General features: G+C 38.3%; 1 protein-coding gene across 1 annotated transcript in view; it reads right to left on the bottom strand.

Annotated features, from left to right (window-relative positions):
* Positions 1 to 24869, bottom strand: part of NOX1 (NADPH oxidase 1) — a 36725-nt gene that overhangs the window by 7420 nt on the left and 4436 nt on the right. Inside the window, exons 3-11 of the mRNA XM_061408763.1 lie at positions 20173 to 20283; positions 19622 to 19706; positions 19141 to 19286; positions 18856 to 19037; positions 18635 to 18767; positions 2199 to 2315; positions 958 to 1190; positions 578 to 740; positions 9 to 155 (exon numbers count right to left, since the gene is read on the bottom strand). Coding sequence (XP_061264747.1) covers positions 9 to 155; positions 578 to 740; positions 958 to 1190; positions 2199 to 2315; positions 18635 to 18767; positions 18856 to 19037; positions 19141 to 19286; positions 19622 to 19706; positions 20173 to 20283 — 1317 coding nt within the window. The remainder of the gene's footprint in view (positions 1 to 8; positions 156 to 577; positions 741 to 957; positions 1191 to 2198; positions 2316 to 18634; positions 18768 to 18855; positions 19038 to 19140; positions 19287 to 19621; positions 19707 to 20172; positions 20284 to 24869) is intronic.

Here is a 24869-nt window from a genome sequence, read left to right as displayed (position 1 = left end):
GAACTCACAAAGTTGCTGTCCCATCCGGTGAGGAAGAGACGGTAGTTTAGAAAACCCACTTTGCCTAATTCCTCCATCTCCTGTTCCAGGGAAGCCAATAGGTCATTGAACCAAGCAAAAGCACCCATCTCCCTGCAGATCCAGTAGAAATAGATCTGAAATCAGCAAAAGAGAATATAGCCTTATTAAGTGCCTCTTACAATGTGCACTATGGTGACATGATTATGCACATATATACTATATTTGTTGATCAAGTCTAAGAGTGACCTGGAAAAAATCACTTCTACAGAGCTGCTGACCTCAAGTGGCATTAATGTCCAGAGTCCTGACAACTTCCCTTATGGAAAGAGCTCAAACATCAGCTTCAGTTCAAGTTGCTTTTAACTCCAGTTGGAGATGAAGACCCGGTTCTTATGGCAAGTCTGCAGAAGCAGATGCCTTGGCTGGGAGAAGTGATCACTTACTCTCGTAACTCCAGGGAGAGGTTACTCTCTTACTAATTGTAAAATGCTTAGCCCATGAAAACTGTGGACCTGTCAGGCTCAGACCAGATGAAAAATGGTACTCAGGAGTGTACCTTTTGTGTTTTGAGGTTGTGATCTGTATGCTGAAATTTGTACCAGATGGATTTCAAGATAGAAGCAAAGGGGGTAACCCCAATTCCTGCTCCAACCAACACAGCCACTTCATACTGGAAAACATCCTCACTGACAGTGCCAAAAGGCCCGTCCACCTGGATCCTGGCAGAAGGCAAAAGACAATGGGCAAAAGTGAAGTCTCACCTCTACCTGCAACCTCAAACGTCCTCCCAGAGGCATAACTGCTCCACGGCTCATTGTTGCTTGTTTACTTTAATCATATACCATTTTTACCAGACTTAAGGTTCAGTGAGGAATTACTTTCTCTTTTCTGTCTGCTGTGTTCTGGTCTGGGTCTCTATTGCTCTTAAGGACCTACCTGGGAACTGGCGAATACTGTTGTTCAAAAGTCCTTATGAGATTTTCTGTCCAGTCCCCCACTGCTCGGATATGAATGGAGAAGTCTTCCTCTGGAGCAGAGGTCAGGGTAAAGGGATGCCGCTCCAGGCTAGAGATTGAGGGGCAATTAACAAAAATATACTGTCCCACTTCCATACTGAAGCCATGCTTGTGCATCTGCAATTCCAAAACTTTGGATGGGTGCATGACAACCTATGAACGAAGCACAGAGGCCAAAAGAGGCAAATTCAAATGGTGACGGGGCAAGCAGATAAAGTAAATGAGTAAAGCTGGAGGGCTGGTGATGACAGTAAATTGCAAACAGAACTCCTTTCTGAACAGGGCAGCAATTACCAATTCCAGACAATGGTTGCACTATGGAGCAGAGATTCAGCATTATCAAGTTGCTTGATTCTTCAAGAGAGGCTATAAATGCCAGTTTTAAATTGAAGCATAGTTGATTTACAATATTGTGTTAGTTTCAGGTATACAGCAAAGTGATTCAGTTATTTTTCAGATTAAATTCCATTCTATCTTGTTACAAAATATTGAATACAGTTCCCTGTGCTATAACTGGATAAGCTGGAAAACCAACAAGAAATGACATTTTTTTGATGTGAAAGCCTCCATCCAGGTTTCTAAATGTTAGCGACCAATTCGACTTTCTAAACAATTGGTGTAAGGGCCAAACAAAATACGTCTGTGGGCTAGATTCTTGTTGTTGTTGTTCTAGTTTATTTGCTCAATCATGTCTGACATTTTGCAACCCCATGGACATGCCAGGATTCCCTGTCCTTCACCATCTCATGTCCAAACTCATGTCCATTGAGTCGGTGATGCTATCCAACCATCTCATCCTTTGTCATCCCCTTCTCCTCCTGCCCTCAATCTTTTCCCAGCATCAGGGTCTTTTCCAATGAGTTGGCTCTCCATATCAGGTGGCCAAAGTGTTGGAGAAGGGAATGGCTACCCACTCTAGTATTCTTGCCTGGTGAATCCCATGGACAGAGGAGTCTGACAGGCTACAGAGATATGGTGTAGACTGCCTGTTAGCAACTTCTGACATAGACCCATGCTGATGATTTCTGCCAAACCTCTCCAGTTCTGTCCAACACCAGAGGAACTCAAATATATTGCCCTCAAGTTCTTTTTTATTCCTGTGAAGGTGACAACATGGCAATTTATTTCTATAATCAGGAAGAACAGAACTCTTAGCACAACAAGAAGAAAGTGCATATTCTTTATCTTGGTAATCACAACCTTCTGCTGAGAGCGGTAAAATCTGAGGATCCTTTCAAAGATGTAAAGAATGCCTGGTGCAAGGATCCATTTCCAAGACTACACACAGAGACAATAAAAAGCGAGGTTACACACTAATCTCTTATCTAGGATTTATTTCTGTAGCAGTTCATTCCTTCATTCAATAAATAAATATTTTTGAGTGACGTGTATCATTATTAAGCCACTAATTTCACCCAAACTTGAAGACGGAAATGAAAAGGAGTAATCTACAACAGTTTTATTCATCTTTTACTCATAAAGCAGATCATTTCCTGAAATTTTACAGGTCTCACCAGGAAACGAGAAAAGCAGAGAAATAAACTACATGGTAATAATATATATTTTTTAATTATATTTAAAGTTTAATTTTAAGAATCTAAGGCTGGGACTTCCTTGGCGGCCCAATGGTTGGGACTTCACCTTCCAATCCAGGAGGCATGGTTTCAATCCCTGGTCAAGGAGCTAAGATCCTTCATGGCTCTCAGTCAAAAAACCAAAACATGAAACAGAAGAAATGCTGTAAAGACTTAAAAAAAAAAAAAAAGAACTGAAGACTCTCTTCCAGGACAACTTGTCCAATCTGAAAAGCCAACGAAGAAGGTTGATGTGAAATAGAAGCAGATGATTAAAAACAAGGCAAACAAGAAAGTGTGTGGCTCACACTATTGATAACAGCAATATATAAAGCTTGGTATTTATTCATCACCTCTTTTCTCAGGTGCTCAAAACATCTAACATAGCAATACACTTTTTATCTTGTCTACTTAAAAAAAAAAAAGCCTTTCTATCCCTTAGATCTTCTCAAAGGCAGAAGGTTGCTTCCATACCCACAGGGGCTTCTAAAAATTGTTTCCCAGCAATGCTAAGTCATGTTCTTATTTGCACAACTGCTCAATCATAATACACTGGAACTCTGTGGAAAGAGATTTCTTATGCTGTCTCAGGCAAGATACTTCCCTGGGTATCTCTGGGGAAAAAAGGGGCAGAGACAGGGCCAGTAAACCTGAGAAGGGGCATATTAAAATTTGATACTACCTCTTATTTGGAAAAAAAAAATCCCCAGATGATTCAGAAGACATGAAAAAATATATTTAAGAAGTGGCTAGTCACCAATGGGGGGGGGGGGGAATGATAGCTTTGAAAGTAATCAGAGAAAATGAATATTAAAGCAAAATAGCATATTAGCCTCTCAAATTGGAAAACAGCTTTAAACAGTGATGCCCACCATTAACTGGGATGCACAGAAATGGATGTGCACCATTCACATGTGTACTTGGGAAGTACAAATAAGTAGCATCTTCCCAAAGAGAAATTTGGCAACACATCTAACAGCCTTGAAAGCATTCATTCTCTTTGATGCAGGAATTTTACTCCTAGGAAATGGAGCATAAAGGAATAATTAAGGCATGCACAAAGTACATGAGTATAGTCATGACTATTTATTAAGGGAAAAAATGATAAAAATGGCATACTATATAGATTTTTTTTAAGAGACCAAACTGTCTTTTCTTAATTTTATTTATTTTTGTATTGAGATATAATTGACATATAACATATTAGCTTTATGTGTACAACATAATGATTTAATATTTGTAAATGTTGCAAAATGATCACCACATCTAGTTAACCTTCTGCACCATGCATGGTTACAAAAATTTTTTTTTCCTGTGATGAGAAAGCCTAAGATTCACTTTCTTGGTACCTTTCAAATATCCTGTACAGTATTATTAATTATAGTCACCATGTACATTAAGTCCTCAGAACTTACTTCATAACTGGAAGTTTGTACCTTTTCACTACTTACACCCATTTAGCCTACTCCCCAACCCCTGCCTCTGATAACCACCTGTCTGTTCTCTGTATCTATGAGCTTCTTTTTTCCTTTTTTTTAAAAGTAGAGTCCCGAGAAAAACTATTAAAAATTCCAATATATGGAGGCTGAACAACACGCTGCTGGATAACCAACAAATCACAGAAGAAATCAAAAAGAAATCAAAATATGTATAGAAACAAATGAAAACACAACAACCCAAAACCTATGGGACACTAAAAGCAGTGCTAAGGGGAAGGTTCATAGCAATACAGGCATACCTCAAGAAACAAGAAAAAAAAATCAAATAAATAACCCAACTCTACACCTAAAGCAACTAGAAAAGGAAGAAATTAAGAACCCCAGGGTTAGTAGAAGGAAAGAAATCTTAAAAAATTAGGGCAGAAATAAATGCAAAAGAAACAGGCCATAGCAAAAATCAACAAAGCCAAAAGCTGGTTCTTTCAGAAGATAAATAAAATTGACAAACCATTAGCCAGACTCACCAAGAAACAAACGGAGAAAAATCACATAAAAATTAGAAATGAAAATGGAGAGATCACAACAGACAACATAGAAATACAAAGGATCATAAGAGACTACTATCAGAAACTATATGCAAATAAAATGGACAACTTGGAAGAAACAGACAAATTCTTAGAAAAGTAGAACTTTCCAAAACTGAACCAGGAAGAAATAGAAAATCTTAACAGACCCATCACAAGCACAGAAATTGAAACTGTAATCAGAAATCTTCCAGCAAACAAAAGCCCAGGACCAGATAGCTTCACAGCTGAATTATACCAAAAATTGAGAGAAAAGCTAACACCTATCCTACTCAAACTCTTCCAGAAAATTGCAGAGGAAGGTAAACTGCCAAACTCATTCTATGAGGCCACCATCACCCTAATACCAAAACCAGACAAAGATGCCACAAAAAAAGAAAACTACAGGCCAATATCACTGATGAACATAGATGCAAAAATCCTTAACAAACTCCTAGCAAACAGAATCCAACAACATATTAAAAGATCATACATCATGACCAAGTGGGCTTTATCCCAGGGAAGCAAGGATTATTCAATATCCACAAATCAACCAACATAATACAACATATTAACAAATTGAAAGATAAAAACCATATGATTATCTCAATAGATGCAGAGAAAGTCTTTGACAAAATTCAACATCAATTTATGACAAAAAAAAAAAAAAAACCAGAAAGCAGGAATAGAAGGAACATACCTCAACATAATAAAAGCTATATATGACAAACCCACAGCTAACATTATCCTCAGTGATGAAAAATCGAAAGCATTTCCCCTAAAGTCAGGAACAAGACAAGGGTGCCCACTCTCACCACTACTATTCAGCATAGTTTTGGAAGTTTTGGCCACAGCAATCAAAGCAGAAAAAGAAATAAATCCATATTGGAAAAGAAGAAGTAAAACTCTCACTGTTTGCAGATAACATGATCCTCTACACAGAAAACCCTAAAGACTCCACCAGAAAATTACTAGAGCTAATCAATGAATATAGTAAAGTTGCAGGATATAAAATCAACACACAGAAATCCCTTGCATTCCTATACACTAATAATGAGAAAACAGAAAGAGAAATTAAGGAAACAATCACATTCACCATTGCAACGAAAAGAATGAAATACTTAGGAATGTATCTACCTAAAGAAACAAAGGCCTATATATAGAAAACTATAAAACACTGGTGAAAGAAATCAAAGAGGACACAAATAGATGGAGAAATATACCGTGTTCATGGATCAGAAGACTCAATATAATGAAAATGAGTATACTACCCAAAGCAATCTATAGATTCAGTGCAATCCCTATAAAGCTACCAATGGTATTTTTCACAGAACTAGAAAAAATAATTTCACAGTTTGTATGGAAACACAAAAAACCTCGAATAGCCAAAGCAATCTTGAGAAAGAAGAATGGAACTGGAGGAATCAACATGCCTGACTTCAGGCTCTACTACAAAGCCAGTCATCAAGACAGTATGGTACTGGCAGAAAGACAGAAATATAGATCAATGGAACAAAGTAGAAAGCCCAGAGATAAATCCACGCACCTATGGACACCTTATATTTGGCAAAGGAGGCAAGAATATACAATGGAGAAAAGGCAATCTCTTTAACAAGTGGTGCTGGGAAAACTGGTCAACCACTTGTCCCACTGCTGGGCATACACACTGAGGAAAACAGTAGGGAAAGAGACACATGTACCCCAATGTTCATCGTAGCACTGTTTATAATAGCCAGGACATGGAAGCAACCTAGATGTCCATCAGCAGATGAATGGATAAGAAAGCTGTGGTACATATACACAATGGAGTATTACTCAGCCATTAAAAAGAATAAATTTGAATCAGTTCTAATGAGGTGGATGAAACTGGAGCCTATTATACAGAGTGAAGTAAGCCATAAAGAAAAACACCAATACAGTATACTAACGCATATATATGGAATTTAGAAAGATGGTAACAATAACCCTGTGTACGAGACAGCAAAAGAGACACTGATGTATAGAACAGTCTTATGGACTCTGTGGGAGAGGGAGAGGGTGGGAAGATTTGGGAGAATGACATTGAAACATGTAAAATATCATGTAAGAAAAGAGTTGCCAGTCCAGGTTCGATGCACGATACTGGATGCTTGGGGCTAGTGCACTGGGATGACCCAGAGGGATGGTATGGGGAGGGAGGAAGGAGGAGGGTTCAGGATGGGGAACACATGTATACCTGTGGCGGATTCATTTTGATATTTGGCAAAACTAATACAATTATGTAAAGTTTAAAAATAAAATAAAATTAAAAAAATAAAAGAAATTTGTAACCTAGAGATAAATAAAAAGAATTCTGAGACTGAAAAAAAAAAAAAAAAGAATGAAACTAGAACACTTTCTAACACCATACACAAAAATAAACTCAAATGGATTAAAGCTCTAAATGTAAGACCAGAAACTATAAAACTCCTAGAGGAAAACATAGGCAAAACAATCTCTGACATACATCACAGCAGGATCCTCTATGACCCACCTCCCAGAATATTGGAAATAAAAGCAAAAATAAACAAATGGGACCTAATTAAAATTAAAAAGCTTTTGCACAACAAAGGAAACTATAAGCAAGGTGAAAAGACAGCCTTCAGAATGGGAGAAAATAATAGCAAATAAAGCAAATGACAAAGAATTAATCTCAAAAATATACAAGCAATTCCTACAGCTCAATTCCAGAAAAATAAACAACCCAATCAAAAAATGGGTCAAAGAAATAAACAGACATTTCTCCAAAGAAGACATACAGATGGCTAACAAACACATGAAAAGATGTTCAACATCTCTCATTATCAGAGAAATGCAAATCAAAACCACAATGAGGTACCATTTCATGCCAGTCAGAATGACTGCTATCCAAAAGTCTACAAACAATAAATGCTGGAGAGGGTGTGGAGAAAATGGAATCCTCTTACACTGTTGGTGGGAATGCAAACTAGTATAGCCACTATGGAGAACAGTGTGGAGATTCCTTAAAAAACTGGAAATAGAGCTGCCATATGACACAGCAATCCCACTGCTGGGCATACACACTGAGGAAACCAGAATTGAAAGAGACACGTGTACCCCAATGTTCATTGCAGCACTGTTTATGATAGCCAGGACATGGAAGCAACCTAGACGTCCATCAGCAGGCGAATGGATAAGAAAGCAGTGGTACATATACACAATGGAGTATTACTCAACCATTAAAAAGAATACATTTGAATCAGTTCTAATGAGGTGGATGAAACTGGAGCCTATTATACAGAGTGAAGTAAGCCATAAAGAAAAACACCAATACAATATACTGACACATATATATGGAATTTAGAAAGATGGTAATGATAACCCTGTATGCAAGGCAACAAAAGAGACACAGATGTATAGAGTAGTCTTTTGGACTCTGTGGGAGAGGGCAAGGATGGGATGATTTGGGAGAATGACACTGAAACATGTATATTATCATATGTGAAACGAATCACCAGTCTAGGTTCGATGCATGATACAGGGTGCTCGGGGCTGGTGCACTGGGATGACTCAGAGGGATGGTACAGGGAGGGAGGTGGGAGGGGGATTCAGGATGGGGAATACATGTACACCTGTGGTGGATTCATGTCAATGTATGGCAAAACCAATACAATATTGTAAAGTAATTAGCCTCCAATTAAAATAAATTTATATTAAAATTTTTTAAAATAAGATATTATAGCTAATAAAAAAAAGAAGATGATTACTGGGTTTCCCTGATGGCTCAGTGGTAAAGCATTTGCCTGCCAACGCAGAAGACAGGGGTTCGATCCCTGATCCAGGAGGATCCCACGTGGTGAAAAGCAACGAAGTCCATGTCTCACAACCACTGAGCCTGTGCTCTAGAGCCCGTGGTCTGAACCAAGAGAGGCCACCGAAATAAAGCCCATGCACTGCGACTAGAGATAGGATTCCCCACTTTCCACAACTAGAGACAAGCCCAAGCAACGACAAAGACCCAGCACAGCCAAAAATAAATAAAGTTACAAAAAAAAAAAAAAAAGTTGGAGGAGGGAAGATCTCCCTTTTTCTTTAAAATAAAAGCAGGGAAGGTATCAATCACATCAAGAAAGAGCTCTTGGGACTTCCCTGTGAGCCAGTGGCTACTACTGAGCCTATGCCTGGGGACCACAGCTACTGAAACTCATGTGCCCTAGAGCCTGTGTTCCACAAGAGAAGGAACCACAATGGGAAGTGTGCACACCACGACTAGAGGGTAGCCCTCGCTCACTGTGACTAGAGAAAAGCCTGAGCCACAATGAAGATCAAGAACGGTCAAAAGTAAATAAATAAATTTTTTAAAAAAGAAAGAAAATGATAACTATAAAAGTCAGGCTACGTGTTCATTTCAGGGGAATGAGAGGGCTTAGATTGGAGAGGAAAACCTGGAGAGAGTTGTGGGGAGAGGAGTGCTTGCAAAGTTCTCTTTAGTAACTTGGGATGTAGTTACAAAGTTATTTGCCATAAGATGACTCATTAAGCTATACATTTATTTTGTGTGGTTTTCTGTACCTGTGATCACTTCACAACAAACTTTAAAAAAAAATAGAGTCCACATATGAGATCATACAGCATTTGTCTTTTTCTGTCTGACTTATTTTTACTTAGCACAATTAAAAATAAGTAATACCCTCAAGGTCATTAAAATTGACTAGGTGGGGGGAAAATGACAAAATAGTATACCATATGGCATTTTAAAAACAAATGCATGATACAGGATGCTCGGGACTGATGCACTGGGATGACCCAGAGGGATGGTATGCAGAGGGAGGTAGGAGGGGGGGTTCAGGATGGGGAACATGTGTACACCCATGGTGGATTCATGTTGATGTATGGCAAAACCAATACAATATTGTAAAGTAATTAGCCTACGAGACAGCAAAAGAGACACTGATGTATAGAACAGTCTAATGGACTCTGTGGGAGAGGGAGAGGGTGGGAAAATTTGGGAGAATGACATTGAAACATGTAAAATATCATGTAAGAAACGAGTTGCCAGTCCAGGTTCGATGCACGATACTGGATGCTTGGGGCTAGTGCACTGGGACGACCCAGAGGGATGGTATGGGGAGGGAGGAGGGAGGAGGGTTCAGGATGGGGAACATATGTATACCTGTGGCGGATTCATTTTGATATTTGGCAAAACTAATACAATTATGTAAAGTTTAAAAATAAAATAAAATTAAAAAAAATAAATAAATAAATAAATTAAATAAAAAATAAAAACAAATGCTGTGGGGAATTCCCTGTTGGTCCTGTGGTAAGGACTCCACGCTTCCGCTGCAGCCGGCATAGGTTCAACCCCTGGTTGGAGAACTAAGATTCTGCATGCAGTGCAGTGCAACAACAAAAAAGTTTCAGAAGACTATTTGACAGTTAGGAAAGCATCCATGATATAGATTAAAGAAAAAAAATTATTACTTCTAGGTGGTAAAGAAATTTTTATTTTCTTCTAAATATTTTTCTGTATTTTCCAAATTTTCTACAATAAGCATGTGTTAATATTATTGTTATAATTTTTAAATGGGGAGACTATGAGAGAGTATTTTTGTGTGCGTTCATGAAAGAAACAAACCAATACATTCAAACAGATGGTAAAACTGATATTCTCTCCCTTGCAGTGTTACATGCCTAATCAAAGCAACTCCCAAGTTCTAAGTATACAACCAAATAGGCCAAATATACCTTTATCTCAGGTAATGGGAAAAGGATAGAAGCTGATGCTCAAGATAAGACAGGTAACTAACTACCTTAGCTAGTAAGGGACTAGTCAAGCCTTATAGCTTTCTGTCATTAAGGACCTCTTGTCTACTGGTCAAATAATATGAAAGGTGTCTGGTCATAGCCTACAAGTTCCACTGACTTTAGAAATGAAATGTGCTATTAAGATATGCGAGGTATGTCCTTTTAAAATTATTTTTAAAGTAGGTAATACACGGACATGTCATACAACTCAAAATTACAAAAGAGTATACAATAAAAAGTAAATCTCCCTTCCAGCCCTGTCCTCAGCTCCTCAAGAAAATCAATATTATTATTTTGTGAATCCTTTTGGAGAATATATATTTAAGTGAAAGTATTTCATTAAGTACAAGTGGTAGCAGACCATACACACTGCATTGCCTTTTTTATTTAACATTTTCCAGTAGTCATGTATGCATGTGAGAGTTGGACTATAAAGAAGGCTGAGCGCTGAGGAATTGATGCTTTTGAACTGTGGTATTGGAGAAGACTCTTGAGAGTCCCTTGGACTGCGAGGAGATCAAACCAGTCAATCCTAAAGGAAATCAATCCTGAATATTTATTGGAAGGACTGATGCTGAAGCTGAAACTCCAATACTTTGGCCACCTGATGCAAAGAGCCTACTCATTGGAAAAGACCCTGATGCTAGGAAAGATTGAAGGCAGGAGGGGAAGGGGATGGCAGAGGATGAGATGGTTGGATGGCATCACTGACTCAATGGACATGAGTCTGAGCAAGCTCTGGGAGATGGTGATGGACAGTGAAGCCTGGCGTGCTGCAGTCCATGGGGTCACAAACAGTCAGACATGACTGAGCAACTGAACAACAACAACATCTTAGAGACTGCTCCATATTCATATCTATAATGCTACCTTTTTCTTTTCAATGTCTACAGAGTATGCCATTGTAGGAAAGTCCTATAATTTAAATAGTATACTGATGGGCACTTATTTTCAGTCTTTTGCTCTATCAAGCAATGCTACAATGAATAATCTAATGCATGTAATTTAACACATATGCAAGCATATTTTAGAATAAACTCCTGGAAGTAGAATTTTAAAGCTTGGTAAATACTGTCAAATTACACTTAAAAGCAGCTTTATAGATTTACATGCTCACCAGCAATGCTTGAGAGCATTACCAATACAGCATGTGAGGAAAATCTTTGATCTTTGCTAATCTGTTAGGTTTATTTCTGTGATCACTTTGTTCATATCCTCTACATCTTTCTTTTAATCAGGTTGGGCTATTATTGATTTCTATATTTGTATATTAGGAAATTAATTCATGGTCTGTGAATTGTAAATACTTTTCCTACTTGGTAATTTGTTACCTGTCTATTTATGATGGGGGCTTTGCAAAGAGAGAGGGAAACAATAAATAAATTTTAAGAAAATATATAATATCTTTCCTTTTCTGGCTTTGACCTTTTAAAAATGTTATTTAGAGTATTTTTACTAACACTCTAGTATTAGAAAAAATTCCCATGAGGACTTAGGGTACTTCTATGATGTCTTTCTTTTTTCAGAATTTAAATCCTTGATCAATGTATCTTGGACCATATTTTACTGTAAAGTGGAATACAGAGACAGCTTTTTTTTTTTTTTAGATTTCCATCCTATCCTAAAGAAAATTATTGAATAATGCATCTTTTCTTCCAACTGATTTGAAATGTCAACTTTAGGGGATTCTTAAAAAAACATTTTTCCCTTTCTATAGAGGACTGAGCTATTGCTCTTAATTCTGTATGTGATTTAAAGATTTTAATTATCCTCAGAGCACTTTAAGACACCACAAGTCAAATATTCCTTTCCATTTCTTCCTCAATCTAACATTTTATGAACAAGCAAAGGTAAAACATAATTATCTATGGTAATTAACTTGAGGCACACCTTAAGATTCCTGGAACCCAGTTTATTGATCATGCATGATTTAATAGTAATTTCCAAGCATGTTCTTACAACAGCAAAGAAAGCCAACTTCAAGAATGTTTTAAAAATTGAATTGAGGAGGCTTCCAGTGTGTCCTCTGCCAGGGACCTTTGGCAAAATAGGACACTAAGCTCCCTGAGCTTCAGGTTCCCCATCCAAGGACTGAGGAGAAGATCTTCCTTCAGAGGGTCCTTTTTGGCATTTTATGAAATCATGAGGCAGCAGACTGTGACCAAGATGGTGGACTAGGAAGACCCTTAGCTCACCTCCTCCTACAGACACACCAACATTATAAATATTTACAGAGCAACTCTCTTTGAGAATGATCTAAAGACCAGCAGAAAAAGATTTTCCACAACTAAAAATATAAAGAAATAACCAAAACGAGATGAGTAGGAGGGGTAGGGTCATGTTATAGTCACTTACCCAGGTGAATAACCCACAAACAGGAGAATGATTACAACCACAGAGGCTCTCCTCAAGGAGAAAGAAGTCTGAGCCCCACACTGGGCTCTCTGGCCTAGGGTCTTGTACCAGGAAGACGAACCCCTAGATTTTTTTTAGCTTTGAAGGCCAATGGGGCTTACTTTTGGAAGGCTACTGTTCTTGTAGAGCCTCTCAGAGAGGCAAGAGGTCATTGGAGCCCAACCTCTGGGATATAGACACTGGTGGCAGCCATTTGAGGAAGGTTGTTCTTCCACAAGGACACTGATGCTGGCAAGGGCCATTTTGGAGTCCTACAGCTAGGCTATTAGTGCTGGGAGCTTACCCACCCACCAGTGGGCTGGCATTGATGTCCCCCCAGCAGCACAGGTAGTCACACTTGGACATGGACCCACCCAACAGCAGGCTAGCACCAACTCTGGGACCCCCAGACTGTGAAGGCAGCCACATAGGAGACTCAGACCCCCAGTAGGTTGGCAGCCACCCCAAGAGGCAGGGTCTGGCAGTCAACTGGGCCAGAGGCCAATCACATTTACCAGTATGCCCACAGGCCCACAGTAGTCAGCCTCATCACAACAGAAGAGACCATGCAACTCACAAAGGGGGCGCCCATACAGCATACAGTTCTGATGATCAGAGAGGAGTGTGCTACTGGGCCTCAAAGGATGTCTCCTATGTAAGGCTACTTCTTCAAGGTCAGGAAATGTAATTGACCTACCTAATACACAGAAATAAATAAAGAGAATTAGCCAAGATGAGGAGACAGAGGAATATGTCCCAGACAAATGAACAAGAAAAAACCTCAGAAAAACTATGCAAAATAGAGATAAGTAATCTACCTGATGAAGAGTTAAAGGTAATGATCATAAAGATGCTCAACAAACTCAGGAAAATAAAAACCGAACACTGAGAAGTTTTAGCAAAGAGTTAGAAAAGAGAAAGAGGAACCAAACAGAACTGAAATAAGGTAACTGAAATAAAAAATACACCAGAAGGAATTAACAGTAAGTTAGATGATGCAGAAGAACAGATCAGCACACTGGAAGACAGAGTAATAGAAATCACTGGAGCTAAACAGAAAAAACAATTTTTAAAAATAAGGAAAGCTTGAGAGACTTCTGGGACCTTGTCAAGAAGGCTAACATTTGTATTATAGGGGTCTCAGAGAAGAAGAGAGAAAAGGGGGCAGATAGCTTATTTGAAGAAATAATAGATGAAAACTTTCTTAACCTGGGGAAGGAAGCAGACATCCAGGTCCAGGAGGCACAGAGAGTCCCAAACAAGATGAATTCAAAGATGTCCACAGCAAGGCACGTTATAATTAATGTGGCAAAATTAAAGATAAGGAGAGAATCGGAAAAGGAGCAAGGGAAAAGGAACTAATTATGTACAAGGGAGCTTCCATAAGACTACCAGCTAACTTTTCAGCAGAAACTTTACAGGCCAGAAGAAAGAGGCACTATATATTCAAAGGGATGAAAGGAAAAAATCTACAACCAAGAATACCTGACAAAGCTATCATTCAGATTTGAAAAAGAGAGTTTTACAGTCATGCAAAAGCTTAAAGAGCTCAGCATCAGTAAAGATCAGAGTAGAAACAAATGTAATAGAGACTAAAGGAAAAAAATCAATGAAACTAAAGGCTGGTTCTTTGAACAGATAAACAAAATGGATACATTTTTAACCATACTCCTCAAGAAAAAGAATGGTCCCAAGTAAATGAAATCAGAAATGAAAGAAGAAAAGTTACAACTGACACCATACAAATATAAAGGATCATAAGAGATTACTACAAAAAATTATTATAGGTTAATAAAATGGACAAAGTAGAAGAAATGGATAAATTTCTAGAAACATACAATCTCCCAGGAATGAATCAGGAAGAAATAGAAAATATGAGCAGATTGATTACCAGCAATGAAATTAAATCAATAGTAAAAAAAAAAAATTACTCCAAACAAACAAAAGTCTAGGACCAGATGGATTCATAGGTGAATTCTACTAAACACCTGAAGAGATACCACCTACCCTTCTCAAATTATTCCAAAAAATCACAGAAGAAGGAACAATTCTGAATGCATTCTGTAAGGCCTGTACCACCTTAATACCAAAACCAGACACTACAAAAGAAAATTACAGGTCATTATCACTGGTGAACATACATGTGAAAATTCTCAATAAAATATTAGCAAACAGAATTCAATAATACATTAAAAGGATTATACATCATGATCAAGTTGGACTCATCCCAGGGATACAAGAATGTTTTAATATTGCAAATCAACCAATGTGATACATCACATTAACAAGTTGAAAAATAAAAATTATATGATCATATCAATAGATGCCTAAAAACTTTTGATAAAATTCAACATCCATTTATGATTTTAAAAAAACTCTTAATTAAAAAAGTGGGCATACAAGAAACATACCTCAACAAAATAAATGCCATATATGACAAAGCCACAGCCAACATTATATACACTAGTGAAAACATGAAAGTATTTTCTCTAAGATGGGGATCAAGATGAGAATGCCCACTCTTGCCACTGTTATTCAACATAGTATTGGAAGCATTAACCATAGAAGACAAGAAAAATACATAAATGGAATCCAAATTAGAAAGAAAGAAGTAAAACTGTCACTGTTTGAAGGTAACAAAATAATATATATAGAAAATTCTAAGGCCACCACCAGGAAACTATTAGAACTAATAAATGAATTGAGTAAAGTTTCAGGATACAAAATTAATATATCAATAATATATATTAACAAGTTAAGAGCTACCTCCTATGGGCCCAGCCTGTGGCTGGCATGTCTGGGACACATGTCCTGGTGCTGCAGCCAGGCTGGAATTTTCAGTTTTGTTCTTACTTTTGAAGTTCTTTTTTTCCTTTCCTAGTGACACTCCTTAGGATGCACTGTAATAGCCAAAGAAAGCACTGTGGCTCTTAGAAAGGTCACAGGCAATGTAACTGGGGACCTGGGAAACTTTGGGTCTGGACCACTCAGCAGAATGAGTTAGTTAGGGGAAATCCACTGCAGTCTTACTTTCCTGTCTTATTAGGTCAAAGTGGATGAAACTGCTGATGTTGAGCAATTATCCCACAAAAATTGCAGTTTCATCCAGTTCAACCTAAATAGATCTTATTCTAAAAGTACTAACAAATGTAGGCTTCCCTGGTGGCTCAGTGGTAAAGAATCTGCCTGTCAATGCAAGAGACGAGTTTGATCCCTGGGTTGGTAAAATCCCTTGAAGAAGGAAATGGTAACCCACTCCAGAATTCTTGCCTGGGAAATCCCATGGACAGAGGAGCCTGGTGGTCTACAGTCCATGAGGTTGCAAAGAGTCGGACACAATTTAGTGAATAAACAACAACATGTTAAATAAAACATGTTAAAAAAAAATAAACATAACATGTTAATTATGTGTTCTGTTAACACAACAGAACTGCTGTGTTTCCATACATTAAAAATGAACTATCAGAGAGAGAAATGAAGAAAGCAATCCTACTTACAATGGTATCAAAAAGAATAAAACACTAGGAATAAACCTAACCAAAGAGGTAAAAAAAAAAAAAATCTATACTTGGAAAACTATAAGATATTGATGAAAGAAATTGAAGAGGATACAATACATGGGGTGATATACTGTGCTCATGGATTGGAAGAATTATTATTGCTAAAATGACCATACTGCCCAAGGCAATCTACAGATTCAGTGCAATCCCTTCCAAAGTACTAAAGGCATTTTTTGCAGAACTAGAACAAATAATTCTAAAATATGTGTGGAAACACAAAAGATCCTAGATAACCAAAACAGTCTTGAGAAAGAAGAGCAAAGCTTGAGCTCCTGTGTTTCAAACTATACTACAAACCTACAGTAATCAAAACAGTATGATACTGGCACATAAACACATATAGCTCAATGGAGCAGAATAGAGAGCCCAGAAATAAATCCACAGTTAAATGATCAATTAATCTATGACAGAGGCAGCAAGATTATGGGGAAATATTATGGGGAAAAGATACCCTCTCCAATAAATGGTGTTGGGAAAACTGAACAGCTACATGCAAAAGAATCAAATTGGACTACTCTCTTACACTATAAACAAAAATAAACTCAAATGATGATGAATTAAAGACTTTAATGTAAAACTTGAAACCATAAAATTCATAGAAGAAAGTACACAGCACGCTCTTTGACATCAGTCTTAGTCATTCAATAGTTTTTTAATATGTCTCCTCAGTCAAGAGAAACAAAGGCAAAAATAAACAAATAGGACTATATCAAATAAAAAACTCACACAGTGAAAGAAACTATCAACAAAATGAAAGGATAGCCTATAGAATAGGAGAAGATACTTGCAAATGATATATCCAACAAAGGGTTAATATCCAATCTATGCAAAGAATTCATATAATTCAACATCAAACAAACAACCCAATTTAAAAAATGGGCAGAGAACCTGAATAGACATTTTTTTTAAAAAAGACATACAGATGGCTAACAGACACATGAAAGAATACAAAATGTCACTAAATTATCAGGGAAATGCAAATCAAAACCACAATGAAATATTACCTCACACATGTCACAATGTCCATTATTTAAAAGACAACAAATAACAAGTGTTGGTAAGAATGTGGAAGAAAGAGAATCCTTACACACTGTTGGAGGGAGTATAAATTGGTGCAGCCATTAGTAAAACAGTATGGCAGTTCCTCAAAAAATTAAAAATAGAACTATCATAGGAGCTAGCAACTCCACTTCTGGGTACACTTGACCCTTGAACAACATGAGTTTGAACTGCACATGTCCATTTATATGCAGATTTTTCAATAAATACATACTACAGTACTACAAGATCTGTGGTTGGTTGAGTCTACTAAAGCCAAACTGTGGATGCAAAAGGCCAAATGTAAAGTTATACACAGATTTTTTACTTCTCAAGGATTGTCAGTCCTAACTCCTCTGTTGTTCAAGGGTCAATTGTATCTTTCCAAAGTAACCAAAAAACACTAACTGGAAAAGATCTACTGCATCATTTTTTAAAATAACCAAGATATGGAAGCAACCTAAGTGTCCATTGATAGATGAATAGATAAAGAAGATGTGATTTTATATGTGCATATATAATGGATGTCATATATATATTATATATATATAATACATATTATTACTCGACCATAAAAAAGAGTGAAATCTTGCCATCTGCAACAACATGGATGGACCTGAGGGTATTATGCAAAGTTAAATAAGTCAGAGAAAGACAAATACCACATGATTTCACTTACATATGGGATCTAAAAAGCAAAACAAATGAACAAACAAAACAGAAACAGAATCATTGATACAGAGAAGAGATTGGTGATGCCAGAAGGGGTATGGGGTGGAATGCATAACACAGGTGAGGAGATTAAAAGGTACAAACTTTCTGTTATAAAATAAGTCACAGAGATGTAATGTACAGCATGTGGAATATAGTCATAATATTTTAATAACTCTCTATGGTAACAGATGGCATCTGATTACAGTGATCATTTTTGTAATATATTAAAATACCAAATCACTCTGTTGTACACTTGAAACTAATATATACTGTAAGTCAATTATACTTCAATTTTAAAAAAAAGTTGAACTCAAAAACAAAGTAGTAAGGGAGAGCTGGAAGGTGAGGGAAATTGGGAGATTCTGGTCAAAAATTACAAGCATTCAGCCATAAGATGAATAACCTACAGCATATGTCCTCCATAGGAGTCAGCACCAGGCTGAACTAATAATGATTATAAGAAGAGTGATAATAACAACAATGACAATAACATCTCCTAGCAAGAGTCTATTATCCTTGTCCTGGTCGTACCTCAGCAGGGAGCCCTTCAAATTGGGGAGGCTTGCAGTAGGAGGCAGGATCATCCCACTTGTCAAAAAACTCTGCACACTTGTGAGGATGATTCTCAGCCATGCTCTCTTCTGTTTGACCCCAGACAATTCCACTGAGGCAGAAAAATTGGACAATACGTGGCAAAGAATTATACAAGATCAGGAATTGGGGCATGAAAAATGGGAGTTTGAGGACCTTACCCAAGACCATGAATTCCTAAGCCAATGAAGTAGATGATAAAAATGTGGTGTGTATACCAGAAGACCTCAAAATAACTCCTCCGGATAAATTCCATAGCTGAAGTCACCATGAGAACCAGAGCCACTGTGATGATCACTCCAGTGAGACCAGCGATGCTGGTGAATGTCACATACACCACTGTCTATGAAAGGAGAAATTTCAGCCAGACACAATGTCCACCAAGGACACCATGACCTTCCTGCTCATGTTCAGATCCCAGATGCTTTTCCCTTGAATCAGCTCACTGTGTTTGGGGACTGGATGGGATTTAGCCATGAATAATTCTCCTGATGAGGTAGGTTGGAGAGAATGGAAGCAAGGGATCCATCTGTGGCCTGTCTGCTTCTGCTATATCGTTCAAGGTTAAACAGGTGTGCAATGATGTGAATAGCTAAATGGAAAGATGGAAAGGAATGTGAAAGTTGTCTCAGAAACATCATGGCAGGCATGCCTCACTAGAAAGGGAAAATCCTACATGTGGTACCAAGCAGAATGGTGAGTCCACATAAAGTGCCCAATAATGATTACAGAGAGAATTAAGAATTTTTTTTTATATTCACTCCCAAAGGAATAGAATGTAAATTCCATGAAAGCAGGTCTAAAATGGTGCCTGGCAAATAGTGCCAGGTGTTCAATAAATATATTTTGAATGTTTATACACATGGATGAATGAAACAAGATTCTGAATGTCTGGAAGCCTGCAGGTTCATCCATTCCCCCAGTTACCTGTGTGTAGGCAGATCATATATCCCACCAGTTTGTGGAAGGCGAGGTTGTGATCCAGTTGCTTTCTCAGGGTACTCCTATAAAACTACAAATGTGAAATGATCATGGTCAGGTGTCTCCAGGAAGCTTTATGAAGTTCACTATATGGGCTTCCCTGGTGGCTCAGATGGTAAAGAATCTGCCTGTAATGCAGGAGACATAGGTTCAATCCCTGGGTTGGGAAGGTACCCTGGAGAAAGAAATGGCTACCCACTCCAGTATTCTTGCCTGGAGAATTCCAAGGACAGCGGAGCCTGGCAGCCTACAGTCCGTGGTATCACAAAGAGTTGGACACACCAGAGCAACTAACACTTTCACTTTCAATATATAACCAACATGTCTTACATAAAGAATGCCAATACCCACCCACTCTTGCTCACCCCCTAGCCTCACCCCCCAAAGGAGATCTCTGGCTTCCATTCCTAGGGGCCTGGTGTTGAGCTGTCCTACTGAGATGTACAGAGTCTTTTGTCTTTAATGTGAAAAATGACCTACAAGTGGTTAGGACTCACTGAGCAGGTGCCTCTCAGGAAAGACAGCAAATTTCGACACACGGGAAGAAGGATCAGCATTCTGTTAAAATTCAAGCAGCGAGCAGAGGCTCGGGCCCAGGCCAGCGCTGACTAAAACAGAGGAGAGAAGAAACCATCAGCTGCTTCATCTCTTCATCTAACAGGTGAGCACGGGCCTGGTCCACTTGTCTGAGACCCGGACAATGAGTCCAAACTCTCTGTTTACAAATGACAGAAAATTTGCTGAACTTAATATTGAATTGAGAAATCTCTTGACAGTGGTTTGGAAATGTTTGACTATACATTTATCAATATGAAAGAGAACAGGATTTAATGATTTGACAAATAAATTCTATGAATGTAACACTTTGCATTCAGGATTTTTGCTTAATACAGTCAATTATGAATTCAGTTCATCATTTGTAAAACAATCTTGAATATATATATTGCATTTTAAATATAGCTTAATTATTTGAGTTATAATTATAGTGACTATTTTTCTCTTTTCTATACTTTCTAATGTTGCAGTTATAAGTATGTAATAATCATGTAATAAAAAAAATAAAAAATTAACTGTTTATATTTAAGATCCTTTAAATAATTGAAAAAAACAAAACAAAGAAACTCCTCAGAGTAAAAACTTAAACTTAGGTAGAGATTTGAGAAGGGAGAACTTCTAAGAACAGAATTTCAAAATTATTTCCTTGGGTGGTCAGGTAGCATACATCAGTTCATTTCAGTTCAGTTCATTTCAGTCACTCAGTCATGTCCAACTCTTTGTGACCCCATGAACCGCAGCACGCCAGACCTCCCTGCTGCTGCTAAGTCACTTCAGACATGTCCGACTCTGTGAGACCCCACAGATGGCAGCCCTGTCCATCACCAACTCCCGGAGTCCACCCAAACCCATGTCCATTGAGTTGGTGATGCCATCCAACCATCTGATTCTCTGTCGTCCCCTTCTCCTCCTGCCCTCAATTTTCCCCAACATGAGGGTCTTTTCAGGTGAGTCAGTTCTTCACATCAGGTGGCCAAAGTATTGGAGTTTCAGCTTTAACACCAGTGCTTCCAATGAACACCCAAGACCAATTACCCCTAGGATGAACTGGTTGGATCTCCTTGCAGTCCAAGGGACTCTCAAGAGTCTTTTCCAACACCACAGTTCAAAAGCATCAATTCTTTGGCGCTCAGCCCTCTTTATAGTCCAACTCTCACATCCATACATGACCACTGGAAAAACCATAGCCTTGACTAGATGGACCTTTGTTGGCAAAGTCATGTCTCTGCTTTTCAATATGCTATCTAGGTTGGTCATAACTTTCCTTCCAAGGAGTAAGCATCTTTTAATTTCATGGCTGCAATCACCATCTGCAGTGATTTTGGAGCCCAGAAAAATAAAGTCAGCCACTGTTCCCACTGTTTCCCCATCTATTTGCCATGAAGTGATGGGACCAGATGCCATGATCTTTGTTTTCTGAATGTTGAGCTTTAAGCCAACTTTTTCACTCTCCACTTTCACTTTCATCAAGAGGCTCTTTAGTTCCTCTTCACTTTCTGCCATAAGGGTGGTGTCATCTGCATATCTGAGGTTATTGATATTTCTCCTGGCTATCTTGATTCCAGCTTGTGCTTCTTGCAGCCCAGAGTTTCTCATGAAATAAGCAGTTAAATATACAGCCTTGATGTACTCCTTTTTCTATTTGGAACCAGTCTGTTGTTCCATGTCCAGTTCTAACTGTTGCTTCCTGACCTGCATACAGGTTTCTCAAGAGGCAGGTCAGGTGGTCTGGTATTCCCATCTCTTGAAGAATTTTCCACAGTTTATTGTGATCCACACAGTCAAAGGCTTTGGCGTAGTCAATAAAGCAGAAATAGATGTTTTTCCTGAACTCTCTTGCTTTTTTGATGATCCAGTGGATGTTGGCAATTTGATCTCTGGTTCCTCTGCCTTTCCTTAAACCAGCTTGGACACCTGGAAATTCATCATTCACATATTGCTAAAGCCTGGCTTGGAGAATTTTGAGCATTATTTTGCTAGCATGTGAGATGAGTGCAATTGTGCGGTAGTTTGAGCATTCTTTGGCATTGCCTTTCTTTGGGATTGGAATGAAAACTGACCTTTTCCAGTCCTGTGGCCACTGCTGAATTTTCTAAATTTGCTGGTATATTGAGTGCAGCACTTTCACAGCATCATCTTTCAGGATTTGAAATAGCTCAACTGGAATTCCATCACCTCCACTAGCTTTGTTTGGTGTGATGCTTCCTAAGGCCCACTTGACTTCACATTCCAGGATGTCTGGCTCTAGGTGAGTGATCACACCATTGTGATTATCTGCATCATGAAGAATCTTTCTGTACAGTTCTTCCGTGTATTCTTGCCATCTCTTCTTAATATCTTCTGCTTTGGTTAGGTCCCTACCATTTCTGTCCTTTATTGAGCCCATCTTTGTGTGAAATGTTCCCTTGGTATCTCTGATTTTCTTGAAGAGATCTCTAGTCTTTCCCATTCTATTGTTTTCCTCTATTTATTTGCACTGATCACTGAGGAAGGCTTTCTTATCTCTCCTTGCTATTCTTTGGAACTCTGCATTCAAATGGGTATATCTTTCCTTTTCTCCTTTGCTTTTCACTTCTCTTCTATTCACAGCTATTTGTAAGGCCTCCATAGACAGCCATTTTGCTTTTTTTGCATTTCTTTTTCTTGGGGATGGTCTTGCTCCCTGTCTCCCGTACAATATCACGAACCTCCATCCATAGTTCATCAGGTACTCATCTATCAGAATCTATTTCTCACTTCTACTGTATAATCATAAGGGATTTGATTTAGGTCATACTTGAATAGTCTAGTGGTTTTCACCACTTTCTTCAATTTAAGTCAGAATTTGGGAATAAGGAGTTCATGATCTGAGCCACAGTCAGCTCCTGGTCTTGTTTTGCTGACTGTATAAAGCTTCTACATCTTTGGCTGCAAAGAATATAATCAATCTGATTTTGGTGTCGACCATCTGGTGATGTCCATGTGTAGAGTCTTCTCTTGTGCTGTTAGAAGAGGGTGTTTGCTATGACCAGTGCATTCTCTTGGCAGAACTCTATTAGCCTTTGCTCTGCTTCATTCTGTACTCCAAGGCCAAATTTGCCTGTTACTCCAGGTGTTTCTTGACTTCCTACTTTTGCATTCAAGTCCCCTATAATAAAAAGGACATCCTTTTGTGTGTTAGTTCTAAAAGGTCTTGTAGGTCTTCATAGAACCATTCAACTTCAGCTTCTTCAGCGTTACTGGTTGGGGCATAGACTTTGATTACCATGATATTTAATGGTTTGCCTTGGAAACGAACAGAGATCATTCTGTCGTTTTTGAGATTGCCTCCAAGTACTGCATTTTGGACTCTTTTGTTGACTGTGATGGCTACTCAATTTCTTATAAGGGATTCCTGCCCGCAGTAGTAGATATAATGGTCATCTGAGTTAAATTCACCCACTCCAGTCCATTTTAGTTCGCTGATTCCTATAATGTCGATGTTCATTCTTGCCATCTCCTGTTTGACCACTTCCAATTTGCCTTGATTCATGGACCTAACATTCCAGGTTCCTATGCAATATTGCTCTTTACAGCATCAGACCTTTCTTCTATCACCAGTCATATCCACAACTGGGTGTTGTTTTTGCTTTGGCTCCATCTCTTCATTCTTTCTGGAGTTATTTCTCCACTGATCTCCAGTAGCATATTGGGCATCTACCAACCTGGGGAGTTCATCTTTCAGTGTCCCATCCTTTTGCCTTTTCATACTGTTCATGGGGTTCTCAAGGCAAGAATACTGAAGTGGTTTGCCATTCCTTTCTCCAGTGGACCACATCTGATCTAATAGTAGAAGCTGCCAGAAAAGGAGACAAGGAATCAGTGCTTCAAAGTATTGAGCCAAGAAACAGGCTTGATTAGGTATAGACTGGATAGAATATGTTCAACTCTGTGGTAGCTAATTTCGATTTCTCTCCTCAACTATACAAGTGGTCTCTGAGTCAGTTCCATGTACTTGGGACTGCATACAATGTAGTATGACAATTTCACAGCAGCAACAAAGGTGGTGGCAGCAGCCCGACAATTTTTGTTGTACTTCATCTGACTTGCCAGCCTTACATTTGTGCCTGTCAATGACTTGCTAAAAGGAAGAAGATGAGGCAGAGTTAACAATTTCTTTGCCTTTTTCTTGGAGAAGGAAATGGCAACCCAGTCCAGTATTCTTGCCTGGAGAATCCCAAGGACAGAGAAGCCTGGCAGGCTACAGTCCATGGAGTGTCAAAGAGTTAGACATGACTTAGAGACTAAATAACAACAACTAAAGAAGTAGATAGATACATCACTCTATCACAAATTTGTTTTATTGTATATTTTGATTATATTTTAATATAATTGGTTTCTATTATAATCCCATGTATTTTATTGACTATGTTTAAAAATATTATTCTGAAAGGGAGTTGGTAGGTAGGCTTCACTAGACAAAGTAATCCATGGTATTGAAAAAGAACCCCCCCCTAGTTATGCAATTGGTTTTTACAATAAACAATTTGTCACTGACTTTGGATCAGGAAGATCCCCTGGAGTAGGTAATGGCAACACACTCCAGTATTTTTGCCTGGAAAATTCCATGGACAGAGGGGCCTGGTGGGCTATAGTCCATGGGGTCACAAGTGTCAGACAT

Source organism: Bos javanicus, chromosome X, assembly GCF_032452875.1.
Source record: "Bos javanicus breed banteng chromosome X, ARS-OSU_banteng_1.0, whole genome shotgun sequence".
Classification (NCBI taxonomy): Eukaryota; Metazoa; Chordata; class Mammalia; order Artiodactyla; family Bovidae; genus Bos; species Bos javanicus.
The sequence above is the reverse complement of the archived record's forward strand: the minus strand, read 5'-3'. Positions and strand labels throughout refer to the sequence as shown.